Source organism: Salmo salar, chromosome 11, assembly GCF_965601325.2.
Source record: "Salmo salar chromosome 11, fSalSal1, whole genome shotgun sequence".
Lineage (NCBI taxonomy): Eukaryota > Metazoa > Chordata > Actinopteri > Salmoniformes > Salmonidae > Salmo > Salmo salar.
Window position 1 is genome coordinate 17,460,614 of NC_138301.1, and position 21,825 is coordinate 17,482,438.

The window sequence follows — 21,825 nt, forward strand, 5'->3', positions numbered from 1 at the left end:
CTCGCGCGCACACACACACACCACGCTCGCGCGCGCGCACACACCACGCTCGCGCGCACACACACACCACGCTCGCGCGCACACACACACACACCACGCTCGCACACACACACACCACGCTCGCACACACACACACCACGCTCGCACACACACACACCACGCTCGCACACACACACCACGCTCGCACACACACACCACGCTCGCACACACACACCACGCTCGCACACACACACACAAACCACGTTCGCACACACACAAACCACGCTCGCACACACACAAACCACGCTCGCACACACACACACAAACTACGCTTGCTCGCACACACACACACAAACCACGCTCGCACACACACACACAAACCACGCTCGCACACAAACCACGCTCGCACACAAACCACGCCCGCACACAAACCACGCTCGCACACACACAAACCACGGTCGCACACACACAAACCACGGTCGCACACAAACCACACTCGCACACAAACCACGCTCGCACACAAACCATGCTCGCACACAAACCACTTTCTACCCCATCTACCTCTTATTCTTGTACATACACACACGCACGCACGCACGCGCACTGACACACACAAACTCTGCTCACATACCTTGCCATTCTCTGTGTTGGTCATGTCCAAAGTTCCATTGTTGAGATTTGGAGAGTCCTCTGTGATGGTGTCCCTGTATTTGGTGATCCGGTTGGCCCAGTTACGACTAACTGACCCATTCCAAGCAGCCTGGAGAATGACAAAGTCAGAAGAAAAACACGACACAACAAGTAACCTTGAAAAGTACTATATTTGTGTCTAGTGTGGTATCCAGTGTCCTGACTACTCACCTTGAGCTCAGTTCCTAGGGCATCGTCCCCTACTCCTACATTACCCATGAGGCTGTGCTCCTCAGTGGGCTCTGTGAGGGGTTGGGCACGGTCATGGTCCAGGCTGCCCAGGGGCATCAGGGTCTCTAGCTCATGGCAATCACTGCATTCTGGCACCATGGTGGGCACAGACCTACCCCCATGATGGTACTGTGGGGGCAGAGCAGTGGAGTCCAGCCCTCCAGACACCTCTCTGGTTACACAGCACAGAGGGACACGGGTTAAGGATTAGAGTTATGTCACTGCACATGGTTTAACCTCAGAGCACAGTATTAAAAACAAGGATGATCATGAACAATTGTGTTTTTTATAAGAAAACTTCTGGATTTTGCCAATGAAGCCATTAATCTACTTCCCCAGAGTCAGATGAACTCCTAGATACCATTTGTATGTCTCTGCGTCCAGTATGAAGGAAGTTAGAGGTTGTTTCACAAGCCAATGCTAACTAGCGTTAGTATATACCTATAGACTTCCAGGCATTGTACTAACATGCTAGCAGATACCATAGACTTCCAGTCATTGCGCTAACGCGAAACGACCTCTAACTTCCTTCATACTGGACAAAGAGACATGGAAATGGTATCCATGAGTTCATCTGCTCCTGGGGAAGTAGATAAAGGAAGGCCTCATTGCCAAAATCCCAAAGTATCCTTCTAAAAACAAATATGAGGAATGCATTGTCATAGACAGTCATTACAACTATAACAGTAGGATGAACAACATATTGTCACTCCATCTCAAATTGTGATGGCTAGCTGGATTCCCTATAGTACACACTGGAATTCAAACGAGCTAAATACCAAAACAGACAGTAATAATAGTTGTTCCGTATTAATGCAAAATTATTCAAAATTATTCACATCTGAAATGTCAAATGTGCAGCATGAAGACACGGACCCCCCCCCGGGTCTCACACAAAAGTCACCCTAATTCTGTAGCTATATAAAACATCTCCAAATCCTCCACTTCTATTTCAATCAGTTTACTGCTCTCCCTGCCAAACCCAATGCAGGGAAACATGACTTTTGTTTCATATTCTTTCCTACTCATTAACCGCACAGCTTCATAATAGACCAACAGCAGCCATCTGTGGTGCTCTGTCTTTCAGGACACACTCCCCAACATCTGCCTGTCTGTCTCTCTGCTGCTGCAGCTTCTCTCACTCACGCGCACACGCACACACACACACACACACACACACACACACACACACACACACACACACACACACACACACACACACACACCACACACACACACACACACACACACACACACACACACACACACACCTTCCCTTAAATCTTACAATGCCAGTGAAAGCTTAATGATCCTCAAATCCTAGACGTACATACTAAAATAGGCAGTCATTTGCTTTCAAGTGGCCTCTTCTTACCTGGCCTTGCCGTTGCGGAAGCTGACACACATACAAAGGAGCATGCTGAGCAGCCCCAGACACACACCAACTATGATGCCTGTCACTGCATGGATGTCCAGCTCTATAGAGAACAGGGAACAGCCCAGGAAGGCATGCAGGAAACGGGGAGAGAAAACAGACAAGATACTGGATGAGTGTCTGAACCTGTCAGCACAGGACGCAGTTAGAGAACAGAATGTAAGTGGGAGGATGAATGATAATATACTGTATATGCAGTATGATGACAGCTGGATTCCACCGCTCAATCAATTTCAGCGGGCCATGAAGGAACCAATTCACACTTCCTGGGAGGGAGGTATTAATTGAGCTTGGGCGATTGCTGTCTATCTGGCAGCAGAGTGGAGAGAGGACAGATGGCGCTCACTCCGCTCTCGCCCGCCCACCATCCACCTCGCCCTCAATCACATTGCATTTACTACTGGCAAGACTATCTGATGGAGTCGAATATGGGGCAACTCAGCAGGACCAGAATAAACCTGCTACTTGGTTATCTTAGTCTGCCTTTCTACGTCTCAGTGGTTTCAGCTAATGCCCTGTGCCAACCAGAGGAGGATGGACTCCCCTAGCTCCAATGTTGTGACCTTTGGCTTCTGAATGGAGCTCTCCTGGCTTGCTTCTAGATGCTCAAGTTTAGCTGTTGTGTTCATTATTCTCTGCTGGACAATGTGTAATTGGGCTACAAATAGATAATGATTTATGGAGGTATTCAACAGTGTGCACATATCCTTCTTTCTTTTCCCCTGCCAAGCCCCTATAGAATGAGCCACTCTGTCACAGGCCCCTTCACCGTGGTTATAGACAAGGTGTCATCCACAGCTCTTCTGCTTCTCAAAGTCAGATGTGAAGTTGATTCACAGAGCTCTCTGAGTGCAGCGGCCGCTGAGGTCACCACTTTAATATTCACCTCAGAAGGCCAGAGAGTGAGGAGAGATATGACACAGCCTGCAGGCTTCTCTCCCCCACTGGCAGGGATGGATTAACCACTTTAAAGGACTCTCTGTGTGTGTGTGTGTGTGTGTGTGTGTGTGTGTGTGTGTGTGTGTGTGTGTGTGTGTGTGTGTGTGTGTGTGTGTGTGTGTGTGTGTCAGGAAATACCTATGTAAGTGATGACACACACACCATCACAGTATGTGTAGAGAGTAGACCCACTCACCATATTTCCTGGGAGGAGTGTGCACATCCTTCACTGGGGAGTAAGGCCCCATTCCCACCTCAGTGGACGCCCGCATCTTAAAGAAGTATTGTGTCCCACTAGACAGCCCTGTTACCTCAGCACTCATGATGGTCCCTAAGAGGGAGGGAGGGAGAGAGAGAGAGAGAGGGAGAGGTAGAGGGAGGGAAGTGTGTGAGTCATTAACAGTCACATTTGCATCCACTTACAGAACCCACACAGTTCCTCGCTACAGCCGCAGCTTCAGCCACCCACCATCTTGGGAGAGGTTGTTCCACAGGTGCTCAGGCTGGCTGAGGTTGATGGTGTATAGGATCCTGTAGCTGATGATGATGCCATTGGGCTCCACAGGTGGGCGCCAGTTGACCAACACAGAGGAGGAGTCCAAGGCACTGAGCTGCAGCTCCGCTGGGGGGGTGGAGGGTACTGGGGACACAGGGGGTGAAGTCAGTAATCACACCCCAGAAATAAAGCACCACAGCGGGCTGGCCACACAGGCTTTGTGTGGCTGGCTGGGACAGGTGTGACACCCCTCTGGGACAAGGTGCCCTTGCCACCTGGTCACAAAGTGGGGGCTGAGGGCAGGGACTGGGACTCAGGTGACAGAGGGCGGTAGTATGGGGTCCGGCAGGCAGCTACCCCTGCTGTGTCAAACCAAAGACCCCTACTTCGTTGCCCTGGTAATGAATCCCCTGCTGGCTGGCCCCTCCTGGCCAGTATTCACAAAACGTCTCAATGCTGATCTAGGATCAGTTTGACCTTTTAGATCGTAATGAATAAGACAGAGAGGACTTGATCCTAGATCAGCACTCGTCCCTGGCCCCTCCCTGACACCACTTGGCTGAACTGATTGACGGGCCCTGTCCCAGACAGCTCTTGGCCAACACAAGGGCCACTTCCAACTGGACATTTAATTACAGCCAATTATCTCCCTACGCCGCTAAAGATTAATCCCTTCTCTGTTAACCTGCCTCAATCACATTTGCTCAGTCTCACACACACAGTTTTGTATTGCTATCCTTGTGGGGACCAAATAATTGATTCCCATCCAAAATCCCATTTTGTCTAACCCTAAATCTAACCCTAGCCTTAACCCTTTACCTAACCATAACCCTAACCCCAAACCCCTAACCCTAAAACTAACCTAACCTTAAGTCCTAACCCCAATTCTAACCCTAATTGTAACCCTAAACCTAAACCCAACCCCTAAGCCTAAAATAGCATTTTTCCTTGTGGGGACTGTCAAAATCTCCCCACTGGTCCGAATTTTCCTTGTTTTACTATACTTGTGAGGACTTCTGGTAGCCAGAAGGATAGTAAAACAAAAACACACACACACCAACGAACTACACACCTCTGTCAGAAACAAAAACACCCTCACAGAGGAAGTGAAAGTGAGCGACAGAGCATATTGAATACAAGCATCCACCTTTATGTTACACAGATGCACAGATTTTTCCACTACACTGATGAGTGTAACAGCAGAGACTTACTGTCAGTGAGAGTGGACTCCTCCACAGTGCCGCTGAAGGGACCAACCACGTCTCCTCCATTGGACTGCACAGCCAGCTCATAGCGGGTGTAGGGTTTTAGGGCCCCCAAGAGGATCTCCTGAGCTGAGCTGCAAAACACAGTTTGGGAGAGAAAAAATGGTGTAGTAGGAGACCAGGAGATGTGTTGTGTTTGGGGTGGTGGTCCCTGACTGACCTGGTGTAGTAGGAAACCAGGAGATGTGTTGTGTTTGGGGTGGTGGTCCCTGACTGACCTGGTGTAGTAGGAGACCAGGAGATGTGTTGTGTTTGGGGTGGTGGTCCCTGACTGACCTGGTGTAGTAGGAGACCAGGAGATGTGTTGTGTTTGGGGTGGTGGTCCCTGACTGACCTGGTGTAGTAAGAGACCAGGAGATGTGTTGTGTTTGGGGTGGTCCCTGACTGACCTGGTGTAGTAGGAGACCAGGAGATGTGTTGTGTTTGGGGTAGTGGTCCCTGACTGACCTGGTGTAGTAGGAGACCAGGAGATGTGTTGTGTTTGGGATGGTCCCTGACTGACCTGGTGTAGTAGGAGACCAGGAGATGTGTTGTGTTTGGGGTGGTGGTCCCTGACTGACCTGGTGTAGTAAGAGACCAGGAGATGTGTTGTGTTTGGGGTGGTGGTCCCTGACTGACCTGGTGTAGTAGGACACAAGCGATGCGTTTCTGATGCCGGCCGGGCTGCAGCGTACGGTGTAGTTGATGATGCGGACGTTGCTGAAGCGAGGTTTCTCCCAGCGCAGCCAGATGGATGTGGAGCTGTTGGCTGTAGCCTTGATGCTGCTGGGGGGCAGGGGAGGGGGCAGAGGAGGGGGGTTCCCCTTAGGGGGCGCTGCAAAAACACACTGCCAGTTTATACACAAATATTGGTATTGTATTTCTTTAACACTGACAGACAGAATAGAATGACACACAAACTCGCATGCACACACACATAGACACACCTATGCCATGTGCCTTCTCTGTCCTGCCCTTCCATCCTGCAGCATAGCCATCCGTCTGCTTATTGAAGGCCCACACCTTCACTTCATATAGTCTGTCAGGGACTGACACACACACACACACACACACACACACACACACACACACACACACACACACACACACACACACACACACACACACACACACACACACACACACACACACACACACACACAGAAATATATAGAAACGTATCGCAACACATAAACACACCAAATTATACAGAACCACAAGAAAGCCTGGCATAATGACCACAAGGTCCAAACATTTTACCATACAAATATTATCACCTGGAGCAGCAGGAAGGGATTTAAACAACACTGGCATGTGAACATCCCAGACTCACCCAGACTAGAGACCTCATGATGTTTGACCCTCTTGCGGAGCTTGATGGTGTGGGCCTCCATCCTCCTCACCCTCTCCCTCTCAGGATGAGCCTCCCCATTGGTCAGCTCCTCACCAACCACCTCCCTGCAAAAGAGCTTGTAGCCGGAGATCTGCGTGTGATTGGGCGGGGGCTGCCATGTGACATGGAGGGAGTTCATTTTGGCCCTAACCTTCAGCTCTGTGGGAGCAAAGATCACTGGGAAAGACGAAAAGCAAACAAGGCCTCAGCGTGAAATAACATTACTGGAGCTTATAACATGAATCAACAAAACAAGGTCCAGACATTGATTTATTGTACCAACTCAATTTGACAATCTCCTAATGACTATAACATTAAATAATATAATTCTATAGACCTGTATCTAGAACAGGGTCCACCTTAATTGGGGAGGATGGGCTTATAGTAATAGTAACGGCTTATGATAATTAAAGGAATGGTATCAAACGGTTTCTATGTGTTCAAATACCATTCCATTTCTTCTATTCCAGCCGTTATTATGAGCCGTCCTCCCCTCAGCAGCTTCTTGTAATTCACATGAACTGACAATGAGGTCCTATTCAGTCAGATTTTCTTCTTGTGTGTATTAACAGATTTCTTCTCATGTGAATGAATGGCATTCGTGAGAGCTTAGTCACTGTATAGAAAAGGATTTGAATAGATTTCTGTCCATTTCTTCGAAATTAATCTTCTGCCTTTGCAAAGAACCTCAGACACACACACAAACATTGTAATAGGCACAGTCAGCCATGTTACCTTGCCCCTGAATGGAGAGCAATTGTATGGCTGATGCAAATGTGTAGGGGTATTCACAACATGACACTGCCCAGCCAATGACAGTCAGCTTGAATGGAAGGCTGCAGTGTTCTCATCAGTGCTAGTATACTTACAGTTATTGTCACACCCTGATCTGTTTCACCCGTCTTTGCGCTCTTCTCCACCCTCCTCCAGGTGTCACCCATCTTCCCCATTATTCCAAGTGTATTTATACCTGTGTTCTCTGCTTGCCAGTTTGTTTTGTTCATCAAGCCTACCAGCGTTTTTCCCGTTGTTCCCATTCTGCCTGCCCTGAGCCTGCCTGCCGTTCTGTACCTTGTCACACCACTCTGGATTATTGACCTCTGACGCCGAGACTGCCTGCCGTTCTGTACTTTATGGACTCTGATCTGGATTATTGACCTCTGCCTGCCCTGACGCCGAGACTGCCTGCCGTTCTGTACTTTATGGACTCTGATCTGGATTATTGACCTCTGCCTGCCCTGACGCCGAGACTGCCTGCCGTTCTGTACTTTATGGACTTTGATCTGGATTATTGACCTCTGCCTGCCCTGACCCCGAGACTGCCTGCCGTTCTGTACTTTATGGACTCTGATCTGGATTACTGACCTCTGCCTGCCCTTGACCCTGAGACTGCCTGCCGTTCTGTACTTTATGGACTCTGATCTGGATTATTGACCTCTGCCTGCCCTTGACCTGTCATTTTGCCTGCCCCCTGTTCTAGTAATAAACTTTTGTTACTTCGAGACTGTCTGCATCTGGGTCTTCTCCTGAAACGTGATAGTTATAGGATGAGAATGGGAAAGTGGAGGCTGCTCTTATGGACAACGATAATAATAATATATATGGATATCAGTTTTACTACATCTATCATTTGTTTATGGTGTGCTTCTGTAAGTTATTACTGCATTTCTGACAAGCATTTCACTACACCCGCAATAACATCTGCTAAACACGTGTATAAAATGTGATTTTTGATTTGAATTTTCTGAAACTTTGTTCCCCCTGCTGCTGTCTTGACTGGACCCAGGTCTATCTTGAAAAATCGATTTTATCTCAATGAGATTACCTGGATAAATAAAGGTTAAGGACCATACCGGATCAGGTCACTTATTGTGGTGGATATTGATGCTGAAGTTGAAGGGTGTGTGTGTGTGAGAGAGTGAGAGACACACACACAGAGAGAGGTCTCACCCATGCTGTGGTTAAAGTGGGCTGGGGTGTGGTGCTGGTTCCACTCTGACGGCACACCAAAGCCTGCTCCCGTTCCCGCCGCCATCCGCAGCCGATAGGCCTGGTTAGGCAGCAGCTCCCGCAAGGTAAGCTGAGTCTCATTCCCCCCCACCTCCACAGAAAACACGTTGTCCACTGCAGTAAACACACACACAACCCATCTTCTTGAAAGGCCACTCATGGCACACTATCACCACAATCCATTATCCTATTATGTAAGACCTGATGACTCATTGTATACCATGGATAGAACACAGAACACTTTATGCTTTGGGCTTATACCCTAAGTCACTCTTCAATACTTAATGTTTAGAATCCACAATTGTTCTTAGAGCCAAAATGTATGTGACTGAGTTAAAGAGTCTTTTGTAGTCGTGCCTTCCTGAAACATGAACAGGACAGCAGTGTAGTACTGTGGCCTCCGTGCCAGTAGATGGCGCTGGGCTCACCCTGTTCCAGTGTGGAGTAGTCGATGCGGTAGCGGGTGACAGCTCCTCTGCTGTGCTGGGAAGACAGGGGCAGCCACATCACTCTGATGTCTGTAGGGGAGGTGCTGAGCAGGGACAGCTGTGGAGGGGCACTGGGCACTGTGGGGTAGAGCATGGCAGGACATTTTAGTATTAATGTGTCATTACAGCTAACCCCAGACCCTAGTGTCTGGTGACTTAAGAAGCATATCGTATTCTCTGGAGGGGCACAGGGGAGTAGAGCATGTCAGATCAGGTACAGAACACTCTTAGTATCCATACATCAACCATACTATTCTACAGGCTACTAAACCACTTTATTCTTTACATTATCTCTTAGCAACAAAGTAGAATCTCATAGCTAGTTGACGGGCAACAATATCTACTTTTGTGCGTCATTCGTGTATAACATAGGTCGTACTACAGTTGGTCTATTTGTTCTCAAGTGTATGATGACTCATGTAGGCTGTCATATGAATTAGATCTAACTGTGCTATTTTCCTTTGAGAAGTGAGGTCTGTGGTCTTCCCGCCTACTCACCGTCCTCCAGCATCTCCACGGTGACGGGCCGTGACGGGCGGCTGGCTCCCATGGGGGAGTAGGCCACCACGTAGAAGGTATAGGCTGTGTGTGGCAGTAGCTCCTTCACATGGTACTCTGTGGTGTCGTTGTTCACAGCAAACTGGTATTCCATGTGATCAGAGCCTGTGGACCACACAAGCTCTGTGTTTTACCAGGAGCACAGGACACACTCAGCCTGACCTGATAGTGTCATTCTCTACCATGCTACCAAGGAACCAGGCACCTATGTATGTTAATGCCTATACCCTTCAAACTAGCTAGCATCCTTGTGGATAGATATCATACGTACAAGCCTGTAGGTTTGTCCATCAAACACACACACCTGAAGTGGGCTGGTAGTGCACAGAGAAGCCTATAATCTGGTCACTGTTGTGTTCGGGCCGTTCCCAGGTGAGGAGGGCGGTGGTACTTGATTGGGGCGTGGCAGAGAGCTGGTGTGGTGGGCTGGGTAGACCCTCTCTCACAATGACAGACAGCTTGGCTGTGGCGCAGGCTGTCCCCAAAGCGTTGTCGGCGATGCACTGGTAGTACCCTGCGTCGTCCAGGCCCAGCTGGTTGATGAGCAGCACCCCAGGGCTCTGGGTCTTCACCCGCCCGTTAGACTTGACCGGCTTGCCATTCTTTAGCCAGTGCAGCGCCGGGGGAGGCTCCCCAGAGCTGTTACACACAAACCTGGCTGTGTTTCCCCGAGAGAGAGACACCGTCTCTGGGGGCTGGAGGATCACTGGTGGGGCTGGGAGAATGCAAATAGAGAAACATCCTTCTTAGGAAAAAAAAATTAAAATCCTTCACAGCAGCATATATTACAATTTACTAAAAGGACCAGAGCTCTAAGACCGAAGCCAAAAAAAAAAAAAAAAGAGCTCTAACACCAAAGCAAAACATGCAAACCAGATCTCTAAGACCAAAGCCAAACATGCAAACCAGATCTCTAAGACCAAAGCAAAACATGCAAACCAGATCTCTAAGACCGAAGCAAAACATGCAAACCACAGCTCTAAGACCGAAGCCAAACATGCAAACCACAGCTCTAAGACCAAAACAAAACATGCAAACCACAGCTCTAAGACCGAAGCCAAACATGCAAACCACAGCTCTAAGACCGAAGCCAAACATGCAAACCACAGCTCTAAGACCGAAGCCAAACATGCAAACCACAGCTCTAAGACCGAAGCCAAACATGCAAACCAGATCTCTAAGACCAAAGCAAAACATGCAAACCAGATCTCTAAGACCGAAGCAAAACATGCAAACCACAGCTCTAAGACCGAAGCCAAACATGCAAACCACAGCTCTAAGACCAAAACAAAACATGCAAACCACAGCTCTAAGACCGAAGCCAAACATGCAAACCACAGCTCTAAGACCGAAGCCAAACATGCAAACCACAGCTCTAAGTCCGAAGCCAAACATGCAAACCACAGCTCTAAGACCGAAGCCAAACATGCAAACCACAGCTCTAAGACCGAAGCCAAACATGCAAACCACAGCTCTAAGACCGAAGCCAAACATGCAAACCACAGCTCTAAGACCGAAGCCAAACATGCAAACCACAGCTCTAAGACCGAAGCCAAACATGCAAACCACAGCTCTAAGACCGAAGCCAAACATGCAATCTATACCACATTCTCACACTCACATATTCTTCTTCTTACCTGGCACATGCAGTTCAGCCGCAGCTATGACAAACTCGCGGGTCTTGGGTTTGTTGGCACGGCAGACGTAGACCCCCGCATGGTAACGCCGCGTGTTGGGGATCACCAGGTTAGTTTCCAGGACAACCACGTCGGTGGCGATGGGCTTCCCGTCTGTGTCCAGGAGAAAGAGCAGAAAGGAACAGAGAAGAGATTTCAGAGAAAAGAATATCAGAAAAGACCAAACTTAAGCAATTAAAAACAGTAGTTGCACACACACAACACTTGGCATTTCATGCCAGCTCAGTTTAGCAGTTGAATGCCAATCACAGAAAAGTATAATGATCATATCAGCCACTAGGTGGCACTGTGAGACCTCTGTGATGACTAGAGTTGTTTTGTCAGCAAAGGTAGAAATATTAAACACAACGAAGATGATATTACAGGAATACCAAAGTATGGACCAGCCTCTCGTTGTGACATTGCTAGTGAGCCTATTTTTATTGTATTTTTTATTTCACTAGGCAAGTCAATTAAGAACAAATTATTATTTACAATGGCGGCCTACCCCGGCCAAACCCAGACGACATTGTGCGCCGCCATATGGGACTCCCAACCAAGGCCGGATGTGATACAACCTGGAATCGAACCAGGTACTGTAGTGACACCTCTTACACTGAGATGCAGTGCCTCAGACCGCTGCGCCACTTGGGAGCCCCTGTAGATGGACCGATGGGAGGGATTGAGAGAGAGTCTTACCCTGTCTGCTCCAGGACACCAGGGGTTTGGGCTGCCCACCCTGGGCCATGCACTCCATCACCGCTGGACGCCCCTGCACCACTGTGGTATTCTGAGGCGGTGCCACGATCACTACCTCACTTTGGGCAGGGCCAGGACCTGCGCACACAGACACAACACAGACACACACAGGAATCAACACACACAACAAACTCTAACCATCAATGTCTTATATCAGACAGTGTCATTCTAACGCGGCGTACCACAAATGACCTACTAATGAACTCAGTTTAGGCAGGGTTGTGGTGCTATCTGATGTAAGACAATGCTGGGGCCCTTGTCAGAAATCTCAGGCTTTCGACTTCAGTGCGTTTAAGACAACTGGGAATGGTCATCCAGCTCGGAATTCCAAGCCGGAAACTTTGGCATCTTTCTAGAACTCTGACTTTCCGACCTGAAGATCACTGACGTCATGATTTGACCATGTTTCCCCGAGTTCCCAGTTGTCTTGAAAGCACCACCAGTCCTATCCTTCACTATGACATCAAAGCAGCTCTCAATAGGGGAGGAAAGATCACCTGACACCAGTCTAGCTTTCCCTTGGGCCCAGTGGCAGTTCTAGACCATTTCAACTGGGGGGGGCCAAGCTGGGGCCAGTTGTACTGTTAGAGGGGCCAGTTACATTAGATGTTATTGCTGTCATATCGTTTTCTTCACCGCATTGCAGGCATTAGCAGGCAAAAGACCATGTTCATAATCATCATCGTTGCCACTGTCTAATAACGGATGTAAAAAAAGAACGATAGCAAAAATGTTATATAAAGATTATTTCATACTCCACATTTAGGGGGGCCACAAGGGGGTCCAAAATTGTTGTCACAGGGGCACTGCCCCCCCCCAGAACCGCTAGTGCTTGGGCCCACAGTGATTAAAGTTTGGCCCTCTCGGTTAGTTAGGACCAGTGTTACCAATTTAGCGACTTCGTCGCTACTTTTCAGCAGACAAATTCTGCTACTTTTCAGGCTGCCTTTGGGGAGGTTTGCTCGCGAGAGTTTCTATGGTTTTGATAGCATTTTGCGACTTTTCCCAAACAATTCTGTCACAAACGAGAATGGGAGAAGCTGTCTGTAACAAAAATCACAGCAACGGTGCACACACAGGCAGAGAAGCACAAGGGAAGGGGGTTCGCAACGTCGGGGACCGCAGCTGTGCCGCAACAAGGCCAATTGGTGCTGTGACGTCGTCGCGGCAATGCCAAACGTCATCTAGCGACTTATAGCAACAAATCGAGGAGCCAATAGAGAATCTCACTGAAAAATAGTTGGCAACACTGTTTAGGACAGCTAGCAGCACTGTCAGGAAGAGGAGGAGACAAAGTTAGCTACTAGCCTGGTTAAACCAGAAAGAATGCTGCACAACCAGGCTAGCTAGCTACCCCAATGGGCATAAGAGAGGAGCAGAAGGCTCTATACTATGTATGCTAAACCTCTTTGGAGTCACTTATTGTAAAGATGGACACAGAGACAGAGACAGAGAGACAGAGAGAGAGACAGAGAGAGACAGAGAGAGAGAGACAGAGAGAGAGAAACAGAGAGAGAGAGACAGAGAGAGAGACAGAGAGACAGAGAGAGAGAGACAGAGAGAGAGACAGAGAGAGAGAGACAGGGAGACAGAGAGACAGAGAGAGAGAGAGAGAGAGAGAGAGAGAGAGAGAGAGATCGAGGGCATCTGAGGGAGAGGGGAGTCAGATAATGGAGTAGAGGCAGTGAGGGCCTTACTCAGAGCATGGTGGTGTAATTCTGCCAAATTATATGACTAAATAAATCTCCATCATTTTCTTGGAAGAATAGAAGTGTGCATTAGCAGAGCAGATGAGGCCCTTATTTTTAGTGGCTCTGTGTGAGTGGCTCTAGGGGTAATTATGGTAGGAAGGGAGGCCCATCACACTGCCTGGGCCGGGGCCTGCTCTGCCGGTCTCTCTGCTCAGAGCCTACATTATGATAATGAGCTCCAGCAGGGTTCCTGGGATACTGTAAGCACATTATAAATTAATCATTGAGCATTCATACAGCACTACTTGCTTATGCATGAGGGCTTAGGGTTTTAAAAATGGGCCAGTCGAGTTCTCCCAGGATTACAGGATGTGCCTTGATAGGGATTTGTGTAAGTTCTGTGCTCAGAGTGTGTGTGTGTGTGTGTGTGTGTGTGTGTGTGTGTGTGTGTGTTTTGCATGCGCACATGCGTGTGTATGCGTGGATGAGAGAGAGAAAGTGCACTGGACAAAAATATAAATGCAACATGTAAAATGTTTGTGACATGTTTCATGATCTGAAAATCCCTGACATTTTCCATACACACAAATGGCTTATTTCTCTCAAACTTTGTGCATACATTTGTTTACATCCCTGTTAGTGAACATTTCTACTTCGCCAAGATAAACAGCATGATCATTACAGAGGTGCACCTTGTGCTGTAGACAATAAAAGGCCACTTTAAAATGTGCAGTTTTGTCACACAACTCAATGCCACAGATTTTTCAAGTTTTGAGGGAGCGTGCAATTGACATGCTGACTACAAGAAAGTCCACCCGAGCTGTTGCCAGATAATTGAATGTTTGTTTCTCTACCATAAGCCACCTCCAACATCGTTTTAGAGAATTTGCCAGTACGTCCAAGCAGCCTCACAACCACAGACCATGTGTAACCATGACAGCCCAGGACCTCCATATCCGTCTTCTTCATCTGCATGATCGTCTGATGAGGGATGGGGGGGGGGGCTGTGCTGAGGAGTATTTCTGTCTGTAATAAAGCCATTTCGTGGGGACAAACTCATTCTGATTGGCTGGGCCTGGCTTCCCAGTGGGTGGCATCACCCCTGCCCAGTCATTTTAAAATCCATAGATTAGAGCATAATGAATTTCTTTCAATTGACTGATTTCCTTATATGAACTGTAACTCAGTAAAATCGTTGGAATTGTTGCGTTGATATTTTTGTTCAGTATATAAAGGTATAGACAATGTACAATTGAATAAGTGGAGGTGACGTGCTCAGCATAATTCGGTCAGGAAGAATGCATCTGTGTTCAGGCTAAATCATAAACCTCTCCACAGTGAAGGCTAGAGATGTGATGGAATTAGATTTGCGTTTTACGTAACGCCTCATAAAAGGTCTGGGAGTGCTTTCTTCCATGACCTCCAGGTTTCTAAGGCAGCAGGGCTTTGTGTCACACCAAATACCTGCTACGGTAAGTTAGGAGTACTTCACACAGTCTGTTGGCTATTGGGAAGTGGGAAAAAAGGCAGGAATGCTGTAATTTCATCACCTGCTCAGGCTGTCTGTGAGAGTGGTGTGTGTGCGTGTGCCTTTCTGTGTGTGTGTGTGAAAAAATGTGTTGTATGTGACTGTGTGTGTGCGTGTGTGGTGTTTGTGTACACATCCGTGCGTGTGCGGGAGAGAGAGAAGGTATACGTGGGTCGAGTAGTATCCAGTCATCAACATAATGCACAGTTGAATGAGTGACGTTAATGTCCTCACCATCAGTCTGCCATTCGGGTGTGTCTGCCTGTGTATGTATGTATGTGTGTGTGTCTCTACGCGTCTATTTGTGAGTGTCTATTTGTGAGTGTGCGTGTGTGTCTCTCTGTGTGTGTCTGTGTGTGTGTGTGTGTCTGTGTGTGTGTGAGTGTGAGTGTGTGTGTGAGTGTGTGTGTGTGTGTCTCTCTGTGCGTGTGTGTGTGTGTGTGTGTGTGGACATGCTGCAGGGTGCAGAGAGGTGATTCATCTCTGTTTCTTTAGCTGTTCCACAGGGTGCAGGCATTTCCACACAGTTCAGTCTTGTGTCCAGGCAACAAGCTCAATAGGGCCAATAGTTATTAAAATGCAGACATGTTTCTGATGCTCAGACTGTCTGTCTTTGTCTCTCTGTGTGTGTGTGTGTGTGTGTGTAACGCTCACATAGAAGCAGATCTAGACGTAGACCTTCCACAGACACTGAAGTTTGACGGAACCAATTAAAGGCCAGGATTTATCTCTATTAGTAATGCACCTTTTGTCAGACAGGAAGAGGCGTGTGTGTGGAGATACTGCTTACAGCCTGCTGATATCAGACATGACACCATAGGTCTGGAGCCATCTCTGTCTCTTTACCTCCCTCATTCCAGCAGAGTTCCAGGAAATACATATAAGCAGGAAGCCATCCACTAAATAGTCCATGTAAAGAGCACACCCAGACAGAGGGGTCAAGCACATCCAAAGGGATCACTTGCCTACAGACGTCATATGAGTGAGTGAGTGAGTGAGTGAGTGAGTGAGTGAGTGAGTGAGTGAGTGAGTGAGTGAGTGAGTGAGTGAGTGAGTGAGTGAGTGAGTGAGTGAGTGAGTGAGTGAGAGAATAACATACCTGTAGTGACAGTGAGGAAGGCATCCTGGCTGAAGCGTTTCCGGGCAGAGTTGGAGGCCACACAGCGGTACGCACCCCCATCCTCCTTAACCGCCCCCAAGATCTGGAGCACACCGTTAGGGAGAGAGATGAACCTGGAGACAGAGGGATGGAGAGAGAGAGGATGGAAAGGAAGAGAGAAAGGGTGGGAAGGAGAGAGAGAGAGAGAGAGAGAGTGTGAGGGGGGGGGGGAGAAAAGAGCGAGCGAGAACTAGTGCTTAGCGAGATATAATAACTCTCCAACTGTGCACACGCTCATTACCACCATACAGGAGTAGGTCTCCAGTGACGGCCATTAGGCCACACTCCCCTTCTATCTAACAGCTATTTAGAATAACGCCGTCCAAAAATGTGGAACCTAAAAGAAAAGTAGACAAAAGAAAGGAAGAAGAAAGAAGTGACACTAAATACATAGTATTCCTACAGCCTACCTAATGACAAGAGAAGACAGAAACGGGAGAAAAAGAAGAGACTAGATAGAAATATTTAGAAATCTTTACTGATAGATACAAGAGAACAAAGAGCTCTCAATCTAGGTCAGAGAGATTGTGCATTGCAAAACAGCATTTAGAAGCAGCCATGGCAGCTGGTTGTGCCGACTTTTGTCAATATTTATCTCTCTTTCACCCACCAGCTCCTCTTCCTCCTCCCTCCCTCCCTTCTTCCCCTCTGCTGCCATGGAAGACAGGTCAGGTTCCACACACACACAACACCCACCCACTCCCGTCTGGATGGTTCCTCCAAGCCTGAGGCCTGGGCTTCCCACTATTCAACTCCTATTCCACAGCCTTTTAACTCTCTGAGGATGGACTAGTAATGCCCTGACAGACAGAGAGCTCATCTGTGCAACAGAGAGACTGTACACAACACTGGTCTCTGGTCTGGCTCTCATCTCTACTGCTGCCCATTTGTACCACTTTGTGTCAGCACATCATCACAGCACTGTGCAGCTTGGTTCAGCATTGGGCTATGGGTCACACAAGGACAGACCATTTTTGAGCCAGATGCCTCTAATAATGTCAGGCAGGCATAAATGTATAGCCAACAGCAGAGTTGAGGCAGAAACGTCAATAGCGTTAAGTGCTTGGGTAAATGAGCATGAGAGTGTGACCGTTTCTGGTGACTAGTGAGAGTGCGTGCGTGCGTGCATTTGAGTTTTCAGGCAGACAGGGAGGCTTTAATTGGGGGTTTCTATCAGTAACGCTACATAATTCTCCACTGTTCAGCCCTGGATGTCAATGCACAGCGTGTTGTTAGCACACTGGTCCTGCCCCCCCTCTGATGCCTTTGTCCACTCTGTGTGGTCAAGAGTGATCAGCAGCAAGGGTCCTCGGACGTTATAATAACGTTAGTCAGTTTAACCATGCTAATGAAGAAAAGCTGCACTTTCCTGGCCATTCAACATTAGACATGCATCTAAATAAGTAGTCATGTTAACAGCCATATGTGGGCCATGGCCTTTGAAGGGCAAACATATACAGGCCGTCAACTCAGCGCATGATCACGCCGAGGCAAGCCATGAACAGTAATTCACTGTACCAGTGTGTGTGTGCGATATGCATCTAAATCACTAACAAACAGCTGCCGGTCTTTCTATGATTGATAAGGACAGAGCAGGTGGGAAAAAATTGCAACTTACATTTAAAAAAGGGCCAAATCTCTCAAATGAGGGAGACAAAGGGAGCGAGGAGGGAGGGAAGGCAAGGGAGGAAAGGCCAGGGAGGAGGAGGGAGGAAAGGCCAGGGAGGAGGAGGGAGGAAAGGCCAGGGAGGAGGAGGAGGGAAGGAACGGAGTCATGTGCAGTAGATTATGGGCATCTTTCCACCCAATTTGATTCAAAGCACATCAGTTCCCAGGCACTGGACTGGCCTCAGCCTGTAGCCATGTGAAAGGGAGATGCAGGAGGGTATTTGGGAGTAGAACAAACAGAAGAGAGAAAGTGACCAGGCTGCACTTTGTGGCCCCGACCTTCAGCCTCTGGCTGACAGACAGAGAGGAAACCAACAGACCTGTGTCCATCCCTTATCTCTGAACTCTGCACTACTGAAAAAGACCAAAATGTACTAATTTCATTTAACTTCCTACCAAATTCTCAGGATATTCCCTGACTGCCATTATGCAATGAAGTAGAATGGTGGACGGAGCACAGCCCTCACATGATCAGTGGCAGCATGGACCTTAGAACAGATCCAGTTTCTGCTGGCCGGCTGGAGGTCTCTCAGAGGACACCATTGGGACCAAATAGAACAGACAATCACTTACTGCCAGGCTCTACTGGAGTGCATCACCGTGTGTGTGTGTGTGTGTGTCTGTGTGTGTGTGTCTGTGTGTGTGTGTGTGTGTGTGTGTGTGTGTGTGTGCGCGTGTATGTGCGCGTGTGTGTCTCTCACCTAAGCTGGCTGGGGATGGGTTCCTGGTCCTTCTCCCAGGTTATCCTTGGCGTGGGCACTCCGTCTATCTGGCACTCAAAGCGGGAAGCACCCCCCACGGGCACCACCTGGGCCTCTGGGTCCTGATGGAAACGAGACAGCGCTGGGAGTGAGGGAGAAAGGTGAGGGAGATAGAGAGACAGACAGCAAGAGACAGGGAGAAAGAGAGAGAGAGACAGGGAGAGAGATGCAGTCAGCTAGTCCGTATCCCACACGTAATAACCGTAGTTAACAGCAGGGGGCAGCAGTGAGTCCTGGAGCTGAGTCTTATAGGGCTGCGGGGGCCCCTGACCTCAGGCCAGACTGAGTTGGGGCATTATGAGGGAACACAAGAGCTCGGACTACCTCATCAATCAGCTTCAGGGTTGCAAGCTGTTCTGTCCAGCCTGCAGTCCTAAAGAACTGAACATACCAATCCAAGATTACCTTCAAATTGTATTCTCACCACACCGCTGTGACAGACTGGACATAAACCCATACATAAAGCACTTGAGGAAAAAGTGACATCCTTACATCCTGAAGTCGTTCCCAATTTCTCCATTGGACTGTAAAAGCCCAAGACATGCACTTACAAATAAAATTTGAACGCATTAGCCATGCTTCATAAAACATGTAAGGGCTAATCCTACCTAGCGACCAAACATAAATCTATCACAACTACTTCTGAGCAGATTCTCACATGGCAAAGTTCTTCAGAAAGCCACATATTATTAGCTAACTAACAGCACAAATAAGCTCAGCACCTGTCATGGCAAAAACGAGTTGCTGTACACCCACCCACGCACACACAAAGCCCAAATGGAGCAAAGTTTCTCAATGAGCACACAGAGCAGAGCTCCACAGAGCAGCTAGATAGATAACAGGTCATCCAATACTGTAAAGTAAACTAGCACTTGTAACTGGTGTGGCCAACTGAGCGAATGATTAACTTACTGAGTGAATGGACCAGATGAAATAGATTACTGTATCAACTAAATCTGTTAGCATGTCTTGCTCTCTCTCTCTCTCTCTCTCTCTCTCTCTCTCTCTCTCTCTCTCTCTCTCTCTCTCTCTCTCTCTCTCTCTCTCTCTCTCTCTCCTCTCTCTCTCTCTCTCTCTCTCTCTCTCCTCTCTCTCTCTCTCTCTCTCTCTCCTCTCTCTCTCTCTCTCTCTCTCTCTCCTCTCTCTCTCTCTCTCTCCTCTCTCTCTCTCTCTCTCTCTCTCTCTCTCTCTCTCTCTCTCTCTCCTCTCTCTCTCTCTCTCTCTCTCTCTCTCTCTCTCTCTCTCTCTCTCTCTCTCTCTCTCTCTCTCTCTCTCTCTCTCTCTCTCTCTCTCCTCAGTGATCAGATTGCAACTTTCTTTCCCTCCCCTTGTACTCTCCGACCACAACACATGGCTTCCCGTCTGTCGGCATGTCCACCAACTCCTCTCCTCCTCTACCGCGATTTACCCCCCCCCCCCCCCCCCATCTCTCTCTTTAACTGACTCACTCGCTTTTTGGACAAAGTCACATGAAGGGAGCATTCAGAACAACCATGTACATAAAACATGTTTACAGTATTGAAGACAAAGGACTGTCACTCATTTCTCCCATGTGATGTTGTTCTGCCTCCTAATTGGTGGTGGTAAAGACATGAGACAGAAAGACAGACAGACATGGGCCACTGCTCTCTCTGCTCAATGTCAATGTGCTCGTTGAGGCCCATTGCATGCAGGCCCCTGGCCCTGCCTGTCTCCAGCAGCCCATCCATCTCACAGCAGTAGCAGTCTACAGCACATTACATTTACCAGCTCCCTCCACAGACACCTTCTGAAGGACACACTTATTAGTCTCTCTCCCAGAACAGCCTCTGCCTTCACCATCCCAAACTCCTGTCACCTCCCACCCAAATCTGCCACCTTCCCTTCCTCCCCAACGTATCCTCCCCCTACCTTCCTACTTCCTTCTCTTTTCACCAATCCTAACTCCTCAGCTACCTCCCTCCCTCCATCCATCTTAAAGTCCTCAGTCACCTTCTTCCCTCCATCCCTCTCGGTCCTCACCTCCCTCCCTCATTGTCCCCTTGTTCCCCCCCAAACAAGGCATCCTCATAAATAGGCATGTGACAGCTGACAAAAGGAAAAACCTCCATAGAGGATACAGTCCCATTCTACACAAAGCTAATGACTGAATAAAGACTGCCACTTTTACAGAGGATAATGAAAGCAGCTCTACGGGAGAGTGAGGGGAGAGGAGAGAGGGAGGGGAGAGGGAGGAGAGGGGTTAAGCCGGATCTCTTGCTACCTTCTATCTATCTCTTTCTCCCTCCCTCTCGCTCTCTCTGTCCCACTCTTCATCCCTCTCTTGCTCTCCCCCTTTCCCCCCTCTCTGTCCTGTGGAGCCTACCTGTTCCCAGGACACCACCGGTGTGGAGCCTACCTGTTCCCAGGACACAACCAGTGTGGAGCCTACCTGTTCTCAAGATACCACCGGTGTGGACAGGTAGAATGGCGTCGACAGAGATGGTCGCCTCGCTTCAGGTCCTTAGGAAACTATGCAGTAATTTGTTTTTTATGTATTATTTCTTGCATTGTTAGCCCTGAACATCTCAAGTGTTATTACATACAGCTGGGAAGAACTACTGGATATAAAAGCGACATCAACTTACCAACATTATGACCAGGAATACAACCTTCCCGAAGCGGATCCTTTTTTCGGACCTCCACACTGGACAGAGGCCAACCCAAAACAACGCGGTCGCCGCAGGAGAGGCAGACGGAGCGGCCTACTGGTCAGACTTAGAAGGCGAGTACACCATCCACCGCTTCCGAGCATATTACTCGCCACTGTCCAATCTCTAGATAACAAGATGGACGAAATTAGGGCATGAGTGGCCATCCAGAGAAACATCAGAGATTGTAACATTCTCTGTTTCACGGAAACATGGCTCACTCGGGATATGTTGTCAGAGTCGGTTCAGCCACCCGGTTTCTTCACACATCGCATTGACAGAAAAAAAACATCTCTCTGATAAGAAGAAGGGTGGGGGTGTATGCCTTATGATTAATGACTCATTGTGTAATCATAACAACATACAGAAACTCAAGTCCTTTTGTTCACCTGACCTAGAACTCCTTACAATCAAATGCCGACTGCATTATCTACCAAGAGAATTTTCTTTG

At 48.3% G+C, this 21,825-nt stretch overlaps 1 protein-coding gene across 1 annotated transcript in view; it reads right to left on the reverse strand.

Annotated features, from left to right (window-relative positions):
• Positions 1–21,825, reverse strand: part of LOC106562145 (immunoglobulin superfamily DCC subclass member 4) — a 64,429-nt gene that overhangs the window by 7,884 nt on the left and 34,720 nt on the right. The window contains exons 3-19 of the mRNA XM_045689093.2: positions 18,646–18,787; positions 16,217–16,350; positions 11,839–11,976; positions 11,101–11,253; positions 9,768–10,178; positions 9,404–9,568; positions 8,846–8,983; positions 8,358–8,531; positions 6,348–6,584; positions 5,962–6,063; positions 5,654–5,849; positions 4,982–5,109; positions 3,744–3,914; positions 3,471–3,605; positions 2,276–2,378; positions 841–1,072; positions 611–739 (exon numbers count right to left, since the gene is read on the reverse strand). Coding sequence (XP_045545049.2) covers positions 611–739; positions 841–1,072; positions 2,276–2,378; positions 3,471–3,605; positions 3,744–3,914; positions 4,982–5,109; positions 5,654–5,849; positions 5,962–6,063; positions 6,348–6,584; positions 8,358–8,531; positions 8,846–8,983; positions 9,404–9,568; positions 9,768–10,178; positions 11,101–11,253; positions 11,839–11,976; positions 16,217–16,350; positions 18,646–18,787 — 2,888 coding nt within the window. The remainder of the gene's footprint in view (positions 1–610; positions 740–840; positions 1,073–2,275; positions 2,379–3,470; positions 3,606–3,743; positions 3,915–4,981; positions 5,110–5,653; positions 5,850–5,961; positions 6,064–6,347; positions 6,585–8,357; positions 8,532–8,845; positions 8,984–9,403; positions 9,569–9,767; positions 10,179–11,100; positions 11,254–11,838; positions 11,977–16,216; positions 16,351–18,645; positions 18,788–21,825) is intronic.